Below are 24,439 nucleotides of genomic sequence, written 5' to 3'. Positions count from 1 at the left end.
CGCTGGCCGCGATGAGACGAATAACGGGAAAGGCGAAGGATGAAACTTTGATCGAGCTGCAGAACGCGACGGATTCCCAGACTGGAGGTAATTCAATACATATGTACGCATTAACCTTCAACAGCTGGTCACGAGGATGTTTATATATTATGCTGCCACATGTTTAATATTTATCCTAAAGGCTGTCTTACTTCTACTGCTTGTGCTGTAGCTATAGCATATATACTCTGGCAAAGAAACACACTGGCCTGTATGGTGTTAGAATACATAATCTTTATCCCAACATTATCCTTGGCTGAGATAATCCTTATTCTTTTGAACTGGTCGTGTAATTAAAGTAAACCCTTAACGAATATAAGCTATACCCTTGTGACATGTATCAAATTATGGCTGTTTACCATCTGAGTGGCACTCAATTACATACAATTGTGTTACTTGGCATGGGTGTGTTTTGGCCACAGCTCAGTTCTAACTTTTTTAAGGTATGCTAAGCGATTTATATTTCTTAAAGCTGTGTGTTTGGCTGATGTTCTCAGCACTGAGGCTGTGCGCAATCACATCATGCATGAACAGAACGAGTGAGCGTTTGGGAAGGATTTGGAGTAATTAGAGTTATCTCAGTCAGGAGGTCAGTATGCTGTCAAATCCCAGTGAAGTATAGCAGAACGATCCATTAAAAAAAAAACACTTTTGCACAGAAGATATATTGTCGCTGATGTTTCATGTATTTCACAGCAAGTTTACAGCGATCCCATGACTAGCCAGGAGGAAACAGATCATAACAGACATGCTGGGTATTTGTGTGGGGAGTATTTTTTTTGTGCTTTGTATCCCTTAAAACTGGTAGGTCTTTCCAAAAGGCAGATTTCAGGCAATATCCCAGCACAAGAAGCATCTTCATATCCATGTTTTCATTGTAAATTAATTGAAGTTGACAAACGGGCAAAAGATGATGAAGCATGTGAGTAAACAAATTCATTTTTCATAATTCATGCTATCTGTCAAGCTGAGTATGTGTTTCTACATTTAGTTGGATTGCCTCCTCTGAGATAGTCAGGATTAACTGACTCTTTTCAAAACAGCAAGCCACTTTCATAAATGTGATGGAATAAGCTTTTATTTGGTGTACAGTCCTCTGCAGACAGAAAATGGGTTCAGATAAATTACTTCCATGAAGCTCCATATGTCCTGGTATTGGAGGGCTGTGGTCTGTTAAGTGCTGCATTGTGTCTCCCATAGCTCCTACAGCATGACAGTCTGTGAAGATGACATTTTCGTGGTTTCGTTCTAAAGCAACAGATCTCTCAAAACGAGGAAAACCCAGAGTTGGCTCTTACATAAGCTATCTGAATATTCAGTCTTTTAGTGAGCAGTGGTTGTGTTCTCCCTAATATTTGAAATATAATATACAGTTAAATGGAAAGGTAACTGAGTGTGGACAGTAAAGGCCCTTTGTGGTTATCGACTGATACAGAACATAATGTTTCATAATGTGAGGCTCACTTAAAAGTTTAAATGAACCATGCATGAATAGATTCGTCTTATGTACAGCAATAAATAGTGGCTTTGAGACGATGTGCTAAGACCTTTATACGATGTCCTGAATCCCTAATATTCCATGTCTCTTCTCTCAAGGACTAACATTTTTATTTCAAACCTGTCGTATCCTCTCATTGACATTTTTAACTTCATATTTAAATGTGCAGAATTAAACTTTCATCATAGTCTAAAGGTCAGTAGCTGAAGCGCCGATGTCTGTTGAAGTATAGCAATTGTGCCATGGAGTCATTATTGTTTCCAGCAGAAACTTTTTTTTACCTTAAAAAACAAAATACTCTTAAGATACACGCACAGCATTTATTGACTGATCTTGTCTTTTGACTCTGCTTGACCCCTGATTGGAAAAGTCTGGTGCTCTCATGATAAGAGCACTACTACGTTTTCCAGAAGATGACTCAGAGAACGAGAGACTAAAGTTTGCTTTTACTCCTGAAATAAAACAGTTTTTGAATATTCTGGAATAAGGCCAAATGCCCATTTAAGCATTATTATAAGTGCACCGTATAACTTTATAAGCAGATTGATACATTAAGATGTAATTACAGCACTGTTATGAAAGTGACCAGAATATATTGATTTTCTGCTATGTAAGGAAATAATTCAAGTAATGTCAAGCTCCTTACATGTTTTATTATCAGTCTTGAATATAACGGTTACTGTAAAAAAAAAGCACAAAAAAAAACCCCTCTTGAAACTATTATTCTGTACGGTTGACGACTTCATTTAGAAATGCAACTCAGTATTTATTTCAGAGTTATTTTTAAAATATATTTTTACATGATTAAAAAGTGTCATCACTCTTATTAAAGGAAAAAACAACAACCTGTATCTCCCTTGAATGATAACCGTCTAGCTAACAGCTGGATGAAATCAGTAGCATTTATAACGCTGCGTCACTGAGAGATCATTAAGGGAAGTGAAAAATAAAGATAATTTATTCCCCAGCATTCACATTGAATAAACATGTGTTGAGGGAATATCATGCAATCCCAATCAGACCTTTCCCATTCAAAGCCCACACTATAATGTATTAATCAGCAAGTTGTTAATGAAGACACGTGCCTGTTTATCAAGAGTTAGCAGTGGGTTAATAGATGTCTCTTGCTCTGCAAAGGCTTTGTTCAGGCTCTTATCATGGCCGACCTTCAGCCACATGGGAAAGAAGAAGGGGTCTGTCCTCACCTCGGTTTATATTCGTACATGTGTGTTTGGAGTGCATTACCTCGTTCACAGCTGTCCAAACACTGTCAGTCATGACTGATGTCCGACTACTGGATGATGTACTGTCACAATATATACAACGACACAGCAGGTACTTGGTGTCGTCTTTATTCAGCTCATCCTTTGAATTAGACTCAAAGGAGCCTAACTGTAGCGGATGGCCAGTTTGTTGTCTATCAGATGCAGTTAGTCAGTAATTCATAACTATTAGTAATTGATCATATTCAAAGGGGATTGTTAAGGTGATCTCACTCTGCTCTCTGCAGCCATGGCAGATGAAGTCATTTTCTATTCAGAGGTGGAACAGAGCCAAAGAGTTCCTATGGAAACAGGCCTTGTAATTGCATTACCCCCTTTGATGGAGGCACTAAATAAGACAAGGAAAGCAACCAAGATTTCCTCCCAACAAACTAAAGGAGAACTGAAGTAGACTTGTTTTGGCTATTTTGTTTTAGATCCAAATTGTCTTTTCCAAGCTTTATTTTTTTAGATTGAAGTGAAGAACATGGCTTCCACATGCATTGCACTATTTGTCTGGCCTTTGGGTACATAATAATTATAATAATATGATCATAAGGCAAATGCGAGTCAAGCATACTTATTTGCCCTATTGCCATCACACACATCATCATTATATCAAAACCAAACAATCAGGCCAAAGGTTGCATGGCATGCAAGCAAGAGAACACTTTTCTGTGTCCTCGTCTGTGTTGACAAGTACTCTTTGGCATTTCTTATACATCTTATATATCTTAAATATACCTTCATAAAATATGTTTATGTTATGTTGTGTCTTATGAAGATAATACGACCTCTTGTATTAGAGTTTGTAGTGTTGTTGCACTTGTTACACTCAAACTTTCCGGGGATTGTCAGGAAATCTCCCCTTTGGGACGATAGTATCCTGATAATAAGACAGGAAAGTTGTGTTGCAGCCTGATGCAAACACAAAGTTTTGTTAGTTTGTCAATATGTTTCACTCCTTACTGTCACTATTCACTTAGTTGGTATTGTTTGGTCGTAATCTAACAACAAAATTCACATTTGCCTGGAGTAGTTTATGATTTTTCCTTTTGTATTTTAGCTGACTCGACAGGAAATGTGGAGGGAGAGAGATAGAGAGGATGTCTTGTCATAGCAGCCCTAGACCCGGTTTGAGCTCAGGATGTTGTGGTTTCACTGTATCGTGGTGCACAACACGCCTTCTAGACTGTCAGGAATCTATCACTCATATGTTTTGGTGTGCCATTTAATATTTCAGTCTTGTGCTTTACCATTTCATATGTCCATTTGCCTAATAACTAATCATCAAGACAGGCACTCAGCTTGTCTGAGACTGGGTGGTGGTTGACTTTGACTGTGACCTATAGACCAAAGTACTCACCTACATCACATGAATATTACATATACATCAACACACAATCAACCTGGCAACAACACTCATCTTAGAGGGAAGTTGTAGGGCAATCTGTGACATGTTTGTATCACTTCCCATTAGAAAAGGTTCATGTCGTCACAATATTGAGTTGTGGTTAGTTTGTCTGCACTCGTTGAAGGGCAAAGCAAAACAATGATCTGAGGTGTATCTGTTTGAAAGGAGTAAGCAGGGCGGTCTGGCTGAGTGCCACCCTGGTGGGAGAGCTACACAAGAGCTGCTAATGGGGCTTTTCTTTCAGAGAGGAGACACCCACACAGCAAGCTGGAGTCACAGTGAAAAAAACAATAGTTTTATTATTGAGTCAAACTCATGTTACCCATGCATCATTTTCAGGCCATCACCATCACTGTTTATTCAGATGCTGTGCCACAGATGGAAGACCCAGTCTGATCGCCACAAGAGATCAAATGTTCTACGGAGCTTTTATGTTGTTTATTGTCTCTGCAGTGCTTTGAGTAAGTAAGCCCTGGGCACTGTTTCACACTGTGAGGCTTTCTGGTGGATCTGCCGTCAATCAGACCGTCTCAGCTCTCTGCAAGCGTCCATATTCACCTCTCCCCACCTACAGTTTAACACTAATCTGTGTCTATCTGTCTGTCCTTTTAAGATGGTCCTGCAGTGTTGACCGCATTCAGGATAACCCTGCACTCAGGTACGGGCAGATCGGAGGCTTTATGTGACGCCTGTCTGTCCGTTCTCTCATCATCACTTTTGCTATTTCTCTTTTAATCCACTCGCTCTTTCATGATGGCGAACTTTCCTCAATGCTGAAGCTTCTTTCTGTTTCTGTTCTGTTCATTTTGTCACCGCTTTCCAGTTTGTCTGCTAATCACACCCAAGATGTCTGTGTGTCTGTCTGCTCTTTCAGCCTCCATCTCAGGTTCTGATTGTATCGGCAGAGCCTGGCTCCTGGTAGCTGAGTCTGCTGTGTCCTGTGCTCATAACTGTGTCCTCTCTCTCTCTCTCTCTCTATCTCTCTCTCTCTCTCTCTCTCTCTCTCTCAAAGTAAATAATAACTATATATTTCATATAAAAAAAATGTAGTGGAGTAGAAGTATAGAAAGAATGGAAGTACGCTCCCAGTAGACCACACATACCAAAAACTGACAATTCTTCATTCATTTATTTATTCAATGCAACATAAATCCTATGTACACACTGTGCAATATAAATACATTTGTTCAAACTACTGTGAACAACAAAAATTAACAACCACTCAGTATATCTACTATATCATATGTTAGTTTTTTTAAGCTTATTTATTAAACCGTAACTGTGTGATTACGTATTTATTATACTGTTTTTATCTTGTTTTTCTACTTAGGTCTGTTTGTTCTTTTGTACTGTCTACTATGCTGCTGTAGTCCTGCAAATGTCCCTTCTGTGGGATTAATAAAGGAGTATCTTATTTTATGAGTACTTCAGTAAACTACTTTATTATCTTCCACCACTGCTGGTGTACATGTGCTCTTAGCCCACCAAGTGTCGGAACTAGATTGTAAGTTCATGATAGTTTCTTGATATAGATTCATATACATTATTTATTGTGCTTGCGTAAGTGTGTGTGTGTGTGTGTGTGTGTGTGTGTGTGTGTGTGTGTGTGTGTGTGTGTGTGTGTGTGTGTGTGTGTGTGTGTGTGTGTGTGTGTGTCTGTGTCTGTGTCTGTGTCTGTGTGGGCGGCTGAGATATCATCTCACAGTCGTTAGACAAATACTAGACCCTGTATGTCGGTTCACGTTTTGAGATGCAGGTTCCCTTTCATAAGATTTGTTTTGATGACTCACTGAAGGGATTCACTGAAGGGAGGCCGCTCTCTCTCTCCTGCCAGTTACACATGCTGCCATGTCAAATGAAACTGTGGAGCACTACATGTGCAGCTCTCCTGGGGGCTACGCATGAGAGGCAGATTTTGTATTCAAAGGCAATCACTGTCATTGAGAACGGAGACTTCATCAGGTTGTAGTGATTTAGGATTTGGTATTATTCAGCTTGGGAATAGTGGATTTACTTGTGTCAGGAAGGAATACAAAGCCCTGAAAACTAATATATTGATACGAGTGACCTCCTATTCTGATATACTGAAGGCCACTGATTTATTTAAGGCCTGAACTGAGAGTGAAGCTCGACCTACACGAGTCAGCCTTCCTCAGCCCCGGCTGCTTTTGACCATTCTTTCTATAACCTGTCTCTTGTCAGCCCCCCATCTTTAAGTTAAAAAGTTATAAGTTATAAATGATGTAAAACATCTCAACAAATACACCAAATCAAAATCAAAGCGAACAAGATACATCTTGTTTGGCTTTGGCATTAGCTTATGGCTTTCATATGAGTGAGCAATGCTCTGCACCAGCTGACCATTTGTGATTCTAGTTCTCTCTTAAGTGGTGGTTAAAATTGTCAGTTGATTTAGAGCTCACAAGACTGGCATATTTACTGGCATATTTCTCACTAAATTGGCATTCTGCTGGTGGGCATGTTTATAGAAGAATATAAGAGCTATACTGTATTAGCTGAGGTTTTTTGGGGTTGCACGGAAAGCGTGTTAGAAAACAGTGCATGAAATTTACTTTTAAATTAGTTGTTCAAATGCCACAGTCACCAAGGTAATTTTCCATTAATGAATAACTGTGATTTGTGTATACAGTTTGTTATTTGAGTATGCTCATTTGTGCATTTAAGACTGACACTGTTGCTCAGTTCTACAAAAGGCAGCCTACTCCGTATGACCTTTTTCTCCATTTATTTGTCTCGCGGTGGGAGCATATAACACACTGCTGGCCCCTTGCTTCTGTTTGCTCAAGTCAGACTCTGATAACTGACTGTGCACAGTTGGAGTGAGACCAAAAAACAAAACAAAAAAAAAAAGGAACGAGAAAAACAGCTGCTCAGATTAAATATAATATTGGCTGCACAGTCAACGATGCTTCCCACGAGCCCACTGGAAGATATCACACGGTTTCCCCTTTGTACTCCTCAGGGATTTTGATGGCATATGTTCATTCCTTCGTATGACTCCCCAACCTTTTCATTCCACATGGAGCCACAACAGCCCCTCTCTCATTGGCTCACGCTGCTGCCTGTAATATCATTGTGTCTAATCAGAGAAGGCTCCTTTGTGTGCGGAATGTGTTTCATATAAGGGGAGGTAAGACTTCTGGCACAGCAGCAACGCCCACCTCGGGCCCCTCCCCCTCGCTGATGTCTTCATGCACGTTCCAGCCTCCCCCACAGGAAGTGCCACTTTCCCATCATCCAGGAATAATAGGGGAGCAGGCAGCGAGCACAGCAGTGCTACATGATCACATTCCCTCTGCCAGTGTGGAGGGAGAGAGAGGCAGGAATGTCGTGTGTCATTGTATGTGAGAGGAAGAGGGTGTGTGTGTGTGTGTGTGTGTGTGTGTGTGTGTGTGTGTGTGTGTGTGTGTGTGTGTGTGTGTGTGTGTGTGTGTGCGCTGCTGCCTTTGTGCTTCTCATCTCTCTCAGCCCCTCTGCTTGATGTTGCCAAGAGACTGTAGGATTTGTATTTGTTAAACTGAGTTTGTCTGAGATGCTTGTGGCGCCATAACAATTATTGTCCGGCTCATTTCTCTAAAAGGGAGAGTTTGGTTTTGAGTGAACCTTAGTATTATCCTACATACCACGTATCCTGCATTGATATAAACAGAGCATAACCTAACTTACCTAAATTACTGGAGGTTGGTGTGACAGTAGAGAAGAATACCCTCTTGATTGCTAAAGGTCTGTCTACATGTCAGGCTAGCGTGGACCATTTTCATGAACTGTTTAAACAAGCACATGATGCAATTCGAGCAATTCAATTATTTTTGGAGCAATTGTTTTCCCTTGTTGGGTGTGGGCACATGTAAGCAGGAAGGTGCAACGGATGACTGAAAAGTCAACTGTTTCTCTTGAAAGAAAACACATTGTGACATATAGTTTAGTTTGAACAGCCATCAGTTGCTGGGTCTCCAGTATTTTCCCTTTACGAGTTTAGATGCTACATTTGGCATGACCCATCAGCACACCTTTAAACTGAAGGCCAAGATATGAAATGAAAATAAAATAAAAAACCTGAACTATCCCTTTGTAAGTCACATACACAGCAGGTGTTTAGATTTTTTTTTTATAACATGACAATTCAAACTCACTAGAGCTACCAACTCTCACGGTTTCGCCGTGTGACACACGCTTTTGAATGTTTTCACACGCACTCACGCCACACAACCAATTTCTCACGGCAAAAAAAAAATTCAGATTTTGGGCAGAGGCGCGTTCGTTCCTTTTCTAACTCCCCGACGATAGATGGCGTTAAGGAGCGCATCTGTAAACCTATTCGCTGCATAGACATCCTACCCTACCCCAAAGAGTCCCGAAGTTAGCAACAGAAGAAGATTTTCAAACGGACACAACCGCGGGAGAAACTCAGGAGGAGCAGAGACTAAGGCAGACCTGGGCATCTTACGGCCCGCGGCTCTCCCAGTCTGGCCCGCGTGAGGTCAATCACAAATGAAAAATAAATAAATAAGGTGCACGCCATGAATGCAATACAAACGGCACTGCATTTACTTTACTTACTAAGGCGATTTATTCATTTCACTTATGCAGCCTCACTACGGGCAGTGTTGCCGACTGAAGTGAAAGCGTATTGTTATGCAGTTTCTGTCGCGAGACCCCCGCCTCCCATGGAGCCTCGCACTGCAGTCTACGCCTCCAGATTGAACATTAATGGCGCTAAGCCGCCGCGAATCTGACCTGCGGTCTGATCCACTATGGCAGAGCACTTTAAGTCAGGATCTTCACTCTTCTCTCAAAGAGGAGAACATTCCTCACATGAGGAAAGATGCTCAGAAGATGTTGGTTCTCTTTGGATCTACCTACATGAGAACAAACATTCTAGTGATGAAGTTCAACAGATCAGATCCTCTCTCTCTGATACCTGTCAGCTGTCACATCTCCACCTCATTCAACCAGACTTCATGCTCATGTTCAAGCAACACAGACTGGACTTTTCTCACCGAGTAAGAACAACTGAACTGGAAAACATCAAAAACGCTTTTGTTTAAAGTTAATACATTTCTGGTCTTTAACATACATATTTAAGGTACGGTTTACATTTTTGTTAACTTATTTTCATAGCCTTATTGTAACATGTATTCTTGCCAGTAGCAGCTCAAAACAATATAATTTACAGTTTTTTAATAAAGTAATAACATTCATATTGAGTTAATTGAATTAAGTTCAGACTATTGGTTCGGCCCTCCACAACGGTCCAAATTTCTCATGTGGCCCCTTAGGAAAATGAATTGCCCACCCCTGGACTAAGGTATGTTAATGACATGTGGTTCCCAAGCGCTCTTTGGTGACGTGGTTGATTACGTTACTGTCATCTGTCCATCATCATATAAAGCCCGCCCTGACAATTTGATTGGTCCAAACAATTTTTGATTTTGGATCATTTCTCCCCAACGGAGCAGTGCCAGACCGAACGTCCAGACCTCAAATGTTGTGGGCGGGGCTAAGTTCGGCTGGTACCAGGCTACATCTTTAGCATACCACCTAAAAATCCACTAGAATGCATGAAATAACATCTACTTAAAACCAACATGTCCTGGGGGTGGACCATCAGCTATGTCTTTGCTTCACAGAATGTAACCAATGTTGTCCATCTCTAGTAGGCCGCCCCTATCAACGACTTTAGGCCCCACAAACCACCAAAATGCAGGGTACAACATGGGTACAACGCCAAATTAATTCAAATTTCCTGATATTTGAGCCACCAACATGTGTGGCTGCGTGAGCGGCTAAATTTTGGTCACCCCCGACAAAATCTCACTCCAGGGTTTTTTGAAAAGTTGGCAGCTCTGCTTAAACATAACTAAAGAACTGGGAACAATATTTATTTTCTACTGGACTGGGGTTGAATCAATAATCGTCTGGTCACACGCCTGTAAGCCATTTCGCATTTAATAAATATATATAAACAAATATGTCTTCTCTCTTTTGCAGATGAAAACGGTGGAACTGATGTCAATTCATTACCTGAACAAACAACACTGCCTGGACATACAGAGGTAAGCTCCATCATCTCTACGAGTGTTTCAACAAACTCACAAATGGGAAGGAAGCTAGGTAGCTTTGCTTAGTTTAGCATACAGACTGGAGACGGGGAAACCGCTTGCCTGGTTCTATCTGAAGATAAACAAATCAGCATACCAACCACCAATTAGTGTGTTATCTCTTGTTATATTTAGTTGATTTAGTACATACAAACATGTGTAAAATTGTTAATTATTTATGTGGGGTAACCGCTAGCTAATTTGTTGAGTGCATTGACTTCCTGTCAACAAGAGCTCAACCTACTTGCAGTGTTCTAAGCTCAGATATTTGGTTGCTAGTATAATGTAACGGTACTATTTAATAGGCATACAGAGCGGAGTGATCAGTGTGTGTGATATCGGAGGGGGGCGTGTTCAGGGGGGCGTGTTCAGGGGGGCGTGTCCTGGTGTCGATTTTAAATTCAATTTTAATATCTTGCACCGGCAGTTTTACCGTCCATGTCCGTCTCCTCCCTCATAGGGTACAGTGACCTCATTGATACTGCTGCAAAATGTCCTAGCTTCTCACACTTGTGGCATTCTGCATCACGTGCGGCACGTTTGTCTTCTTTAGCATGCACTCTGCCACATCTAGAACATTTGTGTCCCTTATTGTTAACACCTTGTTTCTCTCTGGTCCCTTTTGTCTGCCAGTTTCCGTTGCTCTGTTTTTCATTATATTGCGCACTCTGCTTGTAAGCTACTTCACTCACTTGAGAACAGTTAGCATTAGCTCCCTGCTGGCTATTATGCCCCGTTACTTGCTCAGACTGCCTCACTAGCTCTACCGCTTTATTGAGGGTCAAGTCTGGCATTAGGTGTAGCTTCGCTTATAGCTCTTTAACTAATATGCCTATGACTAACCTGTCCCGGATATTTTCATTTTTCACATCTAAAAATGCACAGGTATCAGCTAGCTCATACAGGCTTCTGATGTACTCCTCCGTGGTTTCTCCGTGCTTTTGAGTGCACTGATGGAAACGTGCTCTTTCATGAATCGTATTCACCTTCGGTACGAAATAACTGTCCAGTTTCGCCATTACAGTCTCATAATCATTTGCATCTTCCTCGAACTCTTCCATAAACGTAAACGTTTTGAAAACATTTTCGGCTTCTTTCCCCAACGAGTCGAGAAGCGTACAGACCTGTACTTCTCTGGGTTCTTTATTGAGTTTCGTTGCTATCCTGAAGCGATGAAACCTCTGGCGCCACTCCGGCCACTGATCCAGGCGAGAGAAGTTGAAGTTTTCTGGAGGTGTATGTGTATAATAAGCTTAGGAGACCGTTGTATCTTCCGCTAACTTTATTAGCTCAACCTTAGCATAACACAGAGACTGACAGGTTCGTACAAATCCGACTGCGGACTGCGGACTGAACACGCGCCCCTCCGATATCACACACACTGATCACTCCGCTCTGTATGTCTGTTAAATAGTAGTACCATAGTACCATAAAGCAACAGCAAGCTGTTGCTTTATGTACCGACATAAGACTGGTATTTAACTCTCAACTCTCACAAAAAAGTGAATATATAATGCCCAAAATGTTGAACTACTTATTTATAGTTACATTGTTAAATATCTATTTAATTTTTAAAATTTTACAATCCAAAATCAGCTGCCTCTAATAAGATTTTGAGCAACAATTATGGAGGTAGAGGTGGCTTTTGTTATATCTCTGTGTAAGTTGTTTTGCTTTGAGCTTGTGTCAATGTTTGTGTTTGTGTCATTTCATTGGCTTAGATGACTGACCCTCTTGTCAACTCCCCACTCGCATCGCTGAGTCACAAGACCTCTCGGTCTCTAACGGCTCCTCTCTTTTCTTCTCGGCGAGACAGAAATAAACTGTCGCTGCTCAAACGGCCAGCAGTCTGTTGGGTTTTCAGTGATGCAGTGAGGACAACAAGCAGATGGTTTATTCATCTTAATTCATAACACTGATTACAATATGTTTCTGTCATGTACGACTTCTGTTCATGATTGGATCAGTGGTAATCTATCAAACACTTCTGTTTCCAGTGTTCTCATTAGGTTCGAGCATGATTAAATAACACTATAACGAGCAGCACACACGCCCCTGTAGGTCTGTTAGTGGATGGGAGGCTCTGATAAACCAGCTGGGTGGGGTTCAGTAAACGACTGAAAACACGGTTGTTTAACGGTTATGAAATACATATTAACAGCACTACAAATAAGGACACATACTGTATATTGTAGACACTGATTACAGTATATCACATACCGTAGATCACTTAATATTTCATACATTTTCATGATTTGATCTCTTCCAGAAAGGGTGCTGTTAAATAATGAACATTAATGTTATTAGTGTAAAAAAAAAAAATGTCGTAAGACAATGAGTGAAATACAAAAGTTGATGAAGAACACGCAGAGCATGTTTCTCCTCTACTATCAACTACTTTTGGATAATGACAAACTTCTATTGTACTGTGTCCAAAATGTCCTGTTTTATGTGGTTTTTATGCAGTCATTGAGGCCTTGGGCTAAACTTTTCTCCAAAGTAAACAACATTCTCTTTAAATACTTTTCAATACCACTGCTCCCTGGACTCAGCAGCCTATAACCTAAATTACATGTATATTTCTGGGACATAATGTGCTTCTCTCTATATATATATATATGACTGCATATCTATCCGTGTTAAAGTCTGAGCCCTTTATGTCTGTCTTCAAGATTCAGATTTAATTTCTTAAAGGTCTGTTAGCATGTCTGTTAGCTTTCGCTTCCTACTCTGTGACAAAGTTGAGCGTTACATTTAGTCTGTGTGTTTCTCCTTCAGACTGACAAGCTACAACCAAACAAAGACACCGTGTTCTTCAGGGACGGAGTTCGGAGGATAGACTTTGTGTTGTCCTATGTAGATGACAAAGATGGAGAGAAGAAACAGGTAAGAGGAACAGAAAAGTTACACGTTGTCGTCATTTGACCACTCAGCATTTTACAGTGTGACTAACTGTGATGCTGTTGATGTTACATAACTCCTATATCCAGAACAGGAAGACGTGGTACTGCTAAGAGGAAATGGGATTCAGATTATATATTTAGCAGAGACACACAACATGTGTGGCCTTCAGTATTTGGTTCAATTAGCTTGTGAAAAATAAGGTGGGCCTACATCGGTTATTTCAATGTGACGGGTACATATTTAATTAACATATCGGTCAATAAAATTATGTTATCAGTATTTGCAGATATTAAAGGACTTGAATCGGGATTAAAGGAACTTGATTGGGACATCCCTAATTTTAAGTAACTATTGCTACAAATACTGTCTGGTCAACTGTTTACTCTTGTGGACTTTTGCTTATGTTTACTAGATTAATTACTGGATTATACTTATTTATTTGTAATTGATATCTTGTTTATACCGAGCATTGACATTTGACAGTTAGCTACATGTTAGTGAATCCAGTGTATTGTCCTAATTCATTTTCATTCATGGATTCTCATTGTTTTCTTATTTGTATTCACTAGGATGGAATTTGTTGTCCATTAGAGTTTTCACAATTGCTTCCAGTAAAGAGCAACTTGTCTTTAACCTTTATTGGAAGTATTTTTTGCTCTCTGCACAGTTGTCCACCTACATGCATGTAAGGCTATTCAAAATCTTCATATTTGAAGCATGTTATGGCTACATCATCATCATCATCATCATCATCATCAAACAGCATTCTGAATCCCTAGATGACTGGTCGTCCTCAATCTCAGCGCCACATTTTCTAATTTCTAATTTCCTTAATTTATCCAGGGAGATTTCACTAAAACCAACACTCTCTTTTTGAGGAAGGCTGTTTTTACATTCACACCTGAAAGCTGCACAGAACAACCACAGTGCCAAAGATCGCACTGAGCTCAGAGGTTGAACCATTTAGTTTGTATATCTGAAATGGTAGCACTATGTTGACATCAAAACTGAGGAATACCTTAAACAGCCGACATGCAACTTCTGAAAATTGCTTTAGAAGAAAAAAAGAACATTTTGAAGGCTCACTTTTTTCAAACCTCAAGGATACAAACTTACCTCAAGTAGTTTGTTGCATTGCTTTTAATCATTTCACTGGATATATATTTATATAATATATTTATATTATATTTATTTGATATTTTCCATTTTAATTTGCAGTACAGTGTTTGTGTTTGCCATATTTTAAGTTTACTTGATACATATTAATTAAATCTAAATGTATTTGTGTAATTTTCCAAAACACTTTATGTAATAAAGGTGGTATAGGTTTTCCATTATCATTCTGTTGTCGTCACAAAACCTTTTCCCCCCATGGTACCACTGTTTCCGGCTTTTTGAAATAAGAGTAACATCTAAAACATTAATATGCTGCTCACTGTCCTCACAGTATTTAAGTTGAGAGTTGAGAGTTTGCCTCCCAAGTGTCCTTTGATAGGGCCATTAAATTGTCCCTTGTATCCATTTGGAAGTTATAACAGTATCTTTAAGAGTGTGTGTGGCTATCATGCCTGCGATGTGTGTGTGTTTACCCACAGGACAGGAGGAGGGAGTTTGAGGCCAACCTTGAGAAGCAAGGACTGGAACTGGAGACCGAGGACAAATTGGTAAGAAATTCCACCACAGAGTGCCTGCACCACCTAGTGGATAGTTTACTGAGGCGCACCACATTCTCCAGGAAAAGTCTTAAAGGGATGGCTCATATTATACTGCCATCCATCCAAGTACTTGAAGGAAATTATGTAAATAATAATTAGTATTTTTTCTCTCCTTGTATCAGGACTCCAAAGACAAAAAGACATATTTCTTAAAGATTCATGCTCCGTGGAATGTACTGACCACCTATGCTGACATCTTAAAGATCAAAGTTCCCTTCAAAACCAGTGATGTCCCTCACGGTCAGGATGTCCCACTGGAGTGGCTCTCACATCCTTTCCGCTTGCCAGAGCACATTATGCGTCCCCAACCTGACTACTTCACCTACCCCTTTGACAAGAGCAAGACCGACTTCTTCCTGATCACTGACAAAGATAATTTCTTCCCGCCTTCCACAAGAAACAGAATTGTGAGTATTTATTTTCTAAAATCAGAATACTCTCTCCTGGGTCTGAGATTTAAGTATTTATGAATGATAAATCTGTTTAACTCTCACCGTTTTTCTGTACAGGCTGACCCTTGGAGAATTGTTTTAGCAGTTACCCCACCCACATTGTTAGAACAGGCTTGCGCAACAATGAAACAAAATGCTAAATGCATTTAGCTAAGAAGTTTCTAAAAATCCAAATCCTTTAATCTCTTGGTAAATCCTGTCCTTGTTGTAAGGTGTTCTACATCCTGGCTCGTTGCCCGTACTACAAAGCGGGTCAGAAAGAGAGAGAAAAGACGGGAATCAAGCGACTGATCAGCAATGGGACGTATACAGCAGCCTTTCCACTACATGACGTAAGACACGTGGAAGACAAGACATAAACATGTAGAGGTCAAACATATCGATGGTCATCTACTTTAGCGCTTCCATTTCATGAGCTGTTTTACTTCTACTTCATTACACTGGGAGAATACTGTGACCAGTTATTAATCTAGGTTTAGACTCAACATGCAAGATTTATGATGTGATGCATATAAGTATAAGTAACCCAATTCCATATTAAGTAGTTAATAACGCTTCCTGGACCACAAATAACATTAAATTGCTTCATATATTTAACACAAGATAAATAAACACACAGGCAGGAACAGTTCTGTAGAAGGAGTAATGCTTCTTTTACTACTAGTGCCACTTTCAGTAGTACTACTACTACTGTTGCTGTGACTTTTATTTAAAAAGAATATAGTCGTAGTAAATTGGTTTGCAAAAAATGTAATGCAGGACTTTTATTTCAAGTATATTTGTACCTGTCAGGTATATCTTTGTCTATTTCCCAGTGCTAGAGCAATGTGATTAAAATGAGCATGGTCTCAGCATAATGTGATATATAAAAATGATTCCTTCTTTTTTACTTCAAGGAAAATAGGATGAAGGAATAAAAGGAATAGTTAAACATGATCAGAAACACACTCATTCTCTTTTTGCAGAGAACTTTTTTCTTCAACTTCCAAAGATCTTTTGCTCAACAGCCCCATATTGCATTGTTTCTTTTCCTTTCAGTGTCGATACTGGAAAAGGGCGAGAAACGCTGAGTGCGAGAGTGAGCGCTACAACTTGTACAAGAACTGGGCCAGGTTTCTGTGCTTTTACAAAGAGCAGCCTCTCAACCTCATCAGGTAAACAAGCAACATATGAGTGCTGTCACCCTTTGTTTTCACAAAAGAATAAATATTACTGAAGCGTGTTAGTTAATTGGCTGTTTTTGGTTGTAGGAAGTACTATGGGGAGAAGATTGGGATCTACTTTGCCTGGCTAGGCTTCTACACTGAGATGCTGTTCTTTGCAGCCATCATGGGCCTTATCTGTTTCATCTATGGCGTGCTCAGCTATGAGGATAACATGTCAAGGTTTGTAGTTGATAACCCAATAGCCCAAAATGTATGGACATCCAACTGCACCCATATGTCAATGTTGACCATTTAACCAACCTTCATCTGCTGCTATAACTGCCTCCTTACTTCTGGGAAGACTTTCCACAAACCTGTGGAACCTGGCTGCATATGTTTTGGCCCCCATTCAGCCACAAGTGCTGTAATGAGATCCACTGAGGGCCTGACTCACAGTCTGCGTTCTAGTTCATCCTGAAGGTGTTTGGCGGGGTTGAGGTCAGGGCTCTGTGCAGCCCAGTCAAGTTTGTTCACATCAGACTTAGGAAAAACAAGTCTTCATGGACCTCCTGTGTTACCTTGAATTTGTGAAGAAAACTTTGTTTGGTGATTGAAGAATAAAAAAACAGAGAAAATCCTTGATAAATTGAAGTAAATGCACATCAAACTATCAAAGGTATATCAAGACTTGTGCAGTATAATCCAAGTCTCAGTTATCCAGTCGTACACTCACTAGATCCCAAACATATGCACAAGTGTTTTAGTTAGGACGGTTTTAGCAGAGATGCATGTGTTTGGGAAGTACTGAGCATACGCCTGGATGCATAAGACGTGGATTAACGGATGTTTTTATATAGTTTTGCTGTTGGTAAATATGGATCTAGTGTGCTTCATTATTTCTCAGTTTTTTAATGATCTTTTCACCATTGGGGCATGTGGGGAAACAAGGTTTTCCTTAAGAATACAACACGGGTTGAGTAATTGATATACAAATGGTTATTTTGGGTACACTGTATCTGTATGCTGTTGCACTAAGATTTATTTTAACTAAAGTGTCCAGCACCAACTTGGAAAAGCAGCCTCAAACCAAAAGTACACAAACGTATGTGGACAGAGGAATCCATGATGGCCTGATTAGAATTGAATGCCCATGTATTTTGTTTTGTTTAAGTCTCTTTGTTTTCTCCTTTTAGCAAAGAAATATGTGACGCTGATATTGGAGGAAGTATTGTGATGTGTCCGCTTTGTGATAAAAAGTGTCCTTTCTGGAAGCTCAACTCTACGTGTCTCTCATCCTGGGTAAAACATCACACTTCATATGTTCATTAGACACCATTGTAAAACCTAAAAGCATATATTTCATGTGATCGTTTTCAGTGTGTTCAGTGTGATATACTGTAATCAGTGTGTGGAACTTAAATATGGGCAGTTAATTGTATCCTGCCGAGTCAGCAGTATGTCACCATGTTCGTACCCAGCATGTTTCTGAGGAAATAATTTTTCCATAATCTCTCTTCCAGCAATCCCATCTGTTTGACAATGAGGGAACAGTTTTCTTTGCCATATTTATGGGGATTTGGGGTAAGTGTCAATGCTGCTCTTACTGCGTTTAACCCGTGTGGCAGACCCAGTTTACTCCCTCCTGTGCGACAGATTTGAACAATTAAAGCCTTTTCGCACTGAAGCGTCAACCTTAATCTGTGCTGCTTGAGCCCAAAACAAGATGCCAGCACAGTTATGTTGATATTTACGAACCAGGCAGAAAGCTAGTCCTGCACAATGAAGGCCAACGGTGCCAATAAAAGAAAACTGGGCTCATGAGCAGCAAGCCAAGCCGTGTTGTAGCACAGCTGAAACACAGTACACTCCTAAAACCCAATACAGGCATTGTCTGTTTTCAGTCAGGGGAACATTATTCAGATCATAAAATATCTGCCCCAAAAATGGATTCACACACACACACACACACACACACACACACACACACACACACACACACACACACACACTTCTCATTGTACAATGCTTTTTACATGATTTTACAACTTTCTGCTTCCTTTCTTCAAATCTACTCTGCAGTAACTCTGTTTTTGGAGTTCTGGAAACGGCGCCAAGCCCGGCTGGAGTACGAGTGGGACTTGGTGGACTTTGAGGAGGAACAGCAGCAGCTTCAAATACGGCCTGAGTTTGAGATCCGATGCACTAAAAGGAGACTCAACAAGATTACTCAGGTGCTTCGAAACATGAAAATAAACACAATCATTATTTTGCACTCTGTGGTTTGCAAAAATTGCATCGTGGCTTTACTTCTTAAAGAATAAATGATATTAATGTTTCAGGAAATGGAGCCGTACCTCCCTATCACCAGCAAGTGTGCTCGCTTCTGCCTCTCGGCTGCCACTGTTATATTCTGGGTAACTGGATATTTATCTCAGTCCTTGTGTATGCGTGCTATTTACAACAATTCATAGTGAGTATTTTCCCCAGCGTATAGATACTTGCTCAGCTTTACATGTGTGTGCTCCCACAGATTTCTCTGATAGTGGCCTGTATCATTGGGGTCATAGCATACAGGCTGGCTGTGTATGCTGCCTTTGCAAGTATCATGAAAGACCCCATGAGGAAGATCCAGGTGGTGGGCAGATTCATCACTCCACAGCTGGCGACGTCTGTCACCGCCTCCTGCATCAACTTTGTCATCATCATGATCCTCAACTTCTTCTATGAGAGGGTGGCCGTTTGGATCACTGATATGGGTAAAGAGATTGAATCTGATATCCACTGAACCAAAGAAAGACTAAGCTCAAATGGCAGAAGTGTACAATAGTCATCTTTGATGCTATAAACATTTTACGCTGATTTACTATTTGGTGTTCGCCTCCTGCAGAAATCCCAAAGACCCATCTTGAGTACGAGAACCGGCTGACCATGAAGATGTTTCTCTTCCAGTTTGTCAACTACTACTCATCGTGCTTCTACGTGGCCTTCTTCAAGGGAAAATTTGTTGGTTTTCCTGGCAACTACACATATATGTTTGGCAAAAGGAGCAAACTGAGGAATGAGGAAGTGAGTTTTCTTGCCCTTTATACAATACTGATTGAAGTAATGGATTTATCTTAAGTAAACATCCTGATAGAAGAGGGAAGGTTCATGCCGTACATTTTTTTGCCACATGTTTGTACCAGTGAGGACAGCTTCATAATCTGGTGCTGCCAACAGGAAGTGCATCAATTGAAAGTACGTTTTGTAAACTAAAAACGTCTTCCTGTTGTAGTGTGACCCTGGAGGCTGCCTGATTGAGCTGACCACACAGCTGGTGATTGTGATGTCAGGAAAACAAATCTGGGGGAACATTCAGGAAGCTCTGCTGCCGTGAGTTCACCCAGTCTTTCACCTCTTATTCATCTCAATAAGTCATCAGAACAAGAGAATCATTTTCAATCAAGGTTTTCAATTGCATTTTATTCTATTCTTTTTAAAATATAAATATGTTATGTGCACAAGTGCTCTGCAGCTTGCTTCAGATGCTCACACCCTCTTCAAGATGGAGGGAACTCAGTTAATAACATTTAATTTTACCTCTGATGGTCACACAATGAAAGTTTGACCACCCCACAAACACAATATTTATTAAGAATAGGCTGAGAGAGGCTAAAGGTACGCAAATTTAGATCACGACTTACCATGATCAGTTACAGGAAAGATTTACGTTTACCTACTGACACAAAAAAGCCTCAAAGTTTAGAAGAAGAAGACATTATCAGCCAAACTCAGTCCAAGGTGTTAAACACGGTCAGTACTTCAATCAGGAGAGACTTGTTCCGACTTCAACAATACATTTATTACGTTGGTATGACAATGAATAGTGCAAAGTCTTTGGCGATCAGACTCTATCCTGAACCAGGATAAACAAGGGGCAGTGACTCCGAGTTCTGATCCGGCAGAATCCCCCATGGAGTCCAGGCACTAGTGGTGGTGGTGAAGAAGGGAGTTGCTGTCATCCAGTGATGAATGAGTATGACTGCCTGCTGCCTGGAGGTGACTGGAGTGGAGGAGGGTCACATTTGTTTGAACTGAAAATGACAACTGACAGCAAGCAGAGAAGAGAACACCTTTAAAGTTTGACAGCCACGATATGATTGGCTTAGAGACACAGTGTCGCATCGGGTTGGTTGCTTAAAAGTGGACGCCCCCCCAGATCAGCTGCTACCGTAATGAATTGGGAGAAATAGACTGAGATATATGAATGACCCGTTGTATAGGGTCTTCCTTCCTGAACTACCGCTTAGGCTCCATTTGTCAAACGCAACACATTACAGTATATCAGCTACATGTATGGTCATTTAAAATATTTTGGTTTGCGTATTGTTGTCAATAGTAGTTGTTGCAAAAAAAATTGTATAGGACAGCAGCTATAAATAGTGTCATCACTGTGGTGATCAAGGAAGGTCTCTTTGTAAATTACTTGTTGGCTTTGTGAAAATCTCGACCTCAGATCTCTGCCGTTGGACATCTGTTTCTTCTTCTCGACAGGTTGATGCGTAACTGGTGGACTAGCAGAAAGGGACGGCAACATCCTGAGAACCATAACAGCCGTTGGGAGCAGGACAACGCCCTGCTGAACTTCAGCCAGCTGGGATTGTTTTATGAGTACCTGGAGATGGGTGAGATACGTCACTTGCCTTGTTTACAATACAGAGATGATATCTACGCAGGAGAGCAAGATACATTTCTGTATGATATATGGACGCTGTCTTGTTTTCTATCCCTGTATTCCATTTATTATTTTCCGCTCCCACTAACTATCACTAACTCTCTCTGCCTGCTCTCCCTGACTTTTCAGTGGTCCAGTTTGGTTTCATCACATTGTTTGTGGCCTCTTTCCCGTTGGCTCCGCTGCTGGCTCTGTTCAACAACATCCTGGAGATCAGGGTGGACGCCTGGAAGTTCACCACCCAGTTCAGGAGACCAGTAGCGTCCAAGGCCCGCAACATCGGAGCGTGGCAGGAAATCCTCAACGCAGTGGCCATTTTGTCTGTTGTTACCAACGTGAGTGTTGTATGTGTAGTGCAGGAATATGTTTATTTCTCTAATCTGTTTCTGTATTTTAATGGATGTTAAACAGGTGTCAGAATGACATTGTGTTTCAAAATAAGATTTATTTGCAGCAATTTTACTGCAGACTCAAACATTTCATTGAATCCCTTTTGTGCTTTCTTTTGTCTCAGGCTTTCATAATAGCATTCACCTCTGACATGATTCCCCGTATGGTCTTCCTGTATGGCGGTGAAGTTCGCAGCATGAGGGGATACATTAACAGCAGCCTGTCGATATACAACATCTCCCAGATACCTTATCTGCCCGAGGATCGAGACGACTGGTTTGATAACTCCACCACTACCTGCAGGTATTATAGCTTAAAGAGCTTGTTGTGACTCTGGATTCAGCTTATTTTGACATTTCTAAAGAGCTTTACAGCTGCACTAATCACTCATTTTCATGTTCAAATCTAATAGCGTTGTTTCCAGACGTTACTGGCAGCTGCTTCTAGCAAAGAACGACCTGATAAATGATCTGTACACTGGTGAACAAACAGAGTTAGAGACTAGCTGGTGAATATAGTGGAGCATTTACCGCCTAAAGAGACATATATTTTCCTCAGGAGTTGGTGGAGGAGAGAAAAAAAAGAGTTAAAAAGAAAAGGTATATCAACTTTAAAGAGTTCTGATATGCCAGTGTTGTGTACATTACATATATTTTGCTTTTAATTCAAGAAGACGTATTTATTTAGTATAAGCTATCTGGAAAGTTTCTATCGGATCAACTGATGTGTGCTGGTATCAGCACATTTTCTTTCATGATTACATTGATGAAACATTACTGACTGTATGACGTCGTTTTGTACAGATACCGTGACTACCGTTACCCTCCAGGCCACCAGAAGGAGTACACTCACACCATGCAGTTCTGGCACATCCTGGCAGCCAAAATGGCCTTCATTATCATCATGGAGGTAAGACAACACCGCTTCTTCCCACTAATTGCTCAGAGAATAAATGCTCAGAGCTAAATGATTATATCTTGACCACGTGATTATTCTCCCTCTGCAGCACGTTGTGTTTGTGGTGAAGTTCTTCGTGGCGTGGATGATCCCTGACATCCCTTCAGACGTGAGGGCTCGGCTTAAACGAGAACGCTTCTTGATTCAAGAGTACTTGCATAACTACGAGGTGGAGAGCCTCAAACTCCAGCTGAGTGCCAGTTTCATCACAGAACCGCAGTCAGAAATGTCCTTGATGATGGACAGGCATGAAGTGTTGTCTGAGTGCCTGTAGCCTCAAGCTTTGAGCCACGAACGGACGGAGAGCATCCATGTACAGGAGCTTCTGTCTTTGGGCTAAAAAACGCTATTATCTTTTATTGCTGAATGGACTCCTATATTAGGATGAAACATTTCACTTTGCTTAAAATCTGCTTAAAGCAGATACAACATTCCTGTGCCATTGAAAGATAGTGGGAAAATAACAGCAAAGAGCGAAAAGATTGTAAATTCAGCCTTTATCGTTTCCCATGTAATGTATTCTGACTGAAAAATAATAATCTCTTTCTGTGCCAATAGAGTTAACGTTTGTGGTGTTGATATTACGTGTAATTACCCTTTAAAGAGTTGGCTACGATATCATTAATTAAGTGTTCTGCATGTGATTCTTCTAAATTAGATACAAGATGAAGAAGTCAATTGTTGAGAAAAGAAAATGTGTCTGTTTTTATAATGTTTGTAAAAAAATCATATAATTTTAAAGATATCTTGTATCATATAAATTGGTAGCGACATAGTGTTTAGTTCCACTCATCTATAGCAGGGCTATGAGATTGTCAGTTTTGGTATGAGAGGATTTTTAGGGAAAGTCTTCTAAAGTCTGTGCATTTGAAAACCAAGTACCTCCATCATATTGCAGAGATACTGTAACAATCAGAAGTGTGTATCTGTGTTAGTAGCATGGTGACAGCAGTTGCAGGCTTGTGCATCTCACCTTCAAAATGCATTTCCAACTTGCTGCGGGACCAATTAGAAGATTTCTACCAGGAGAAAAAAGCCAACAGACAAAATCTCCGACAGATTTTCTGTTTGAATACAATGAGTTTGTGTGCATGAGTTCAGGTCGATCATGTGTCGACTCTACTCCTCCTTGTGTTGCACATGGATAATAAATGGCCTATATTTCTGTTTTCAGAATTCACATTATTGGGTATCTACATACCGTAGGCATAAACAATTATAATCGTTGTTTCAGAGATAAACAGAAAGGAGAATAACTCATTGTGCCCTGGTTGGGAGACATGTGGTGAGGATTTCAGTAACTGTTCATACTCTCTGTAACTATAAATAATATATCATCTATTTAAATGGTTGCCGTGCAATTAGCTAATTATCCTCTGTAGCCTGAAGCTTTTGTATTTAAAGTCGCTTAAGCTTTTGTATTTAGAGTTACTGATACAATATTTGCCACACCTGATTTCTTATTTTGTACTATTCGTTGTCTCATAACGACCATCTAGCAGGCTTAGTTCAGACAATTATTCAAACATTTTATTCAATAAATTGCTACTTTGACCAGGGACTAGTGTGGTAAAACAAATATATATATTTATTTACATCTGTTTTCTTTACAGTCATTTATTAGATACAGGATCACTTTTTATCATCTTTAGCTTCACATGTGTTTAGGTTTTTTTGTGTTTATATTAAAACCTCTTTTTTTAATGTAAATGATGCATATGATCTCACAGTCAAGAACTAAGCCTGAACAACTCACATCTCAGGATTAGACATCTGCTAATGTTTGCTGAGCGTCACTTGTTGATAAAGTATGCAGATGTCAGACGT

The 24,439-nt window shown here is 40.3% G+C and overlaps 1 protein-coding gene across 1 annotated transcript; it reads left to right on the top strand.

The window, feature by feature from the left end:
• Nucleotides 1–11: 11 nt before the first annotated feature.
• ano5b (anoctamin 5b) lies at nt 12–22,886 on the top strand (the record flags this gene model as incomplete). The annotated part of the gene is made up of 21 exons (XM_079217202.1): nt 12–87; nt 4,827–4,871; nt 10,226–10,290; nt 13,114–13,221; nt 14,835–14,903; nt 15,077–15,361; nt 15,619–15,738; nt 16,445–16,560; nt 16,657–16,791; nt 17,745–17,850; nt 18,072–18,132; nt 18,631–18,782; nt 18,891–18,965; nt 19,082–19,307; nt 19,439–19,617; nt 19,826–19,923; nt 21,085–21,215; nt 21,395–21,600; nt 21,780–21,958; nt 22,459–22,564; nt 22,662–22,886. 21 exons carry the CDS (start codon nt 12–14, stop codon nt 22,884–22,886), a joined length of 2,763 nt encoding a protein of 920 aa, XP_079073328.1.
• Between the last annotated feature and the right edge of the window lie 1,553 nt (nt 22,887–24,439).

Source organism: Taurulus bubalis (assembly GCF_910589615.1).
Source record: "Taurulus bubalis genome assembly, chromosome: 4".
NCBI classification, from domain to species: Eukaryota; Metazoa; Chordata; class Actinopteri; order Perciformes; family Cottidae; genus Taurulus; species Taurulus bubalis.
The sequence above is the reverse complement of the archived record's forward strand: the minus strand, read 5'-3'. Positions and strand labels throughout refer to the sequence as shown.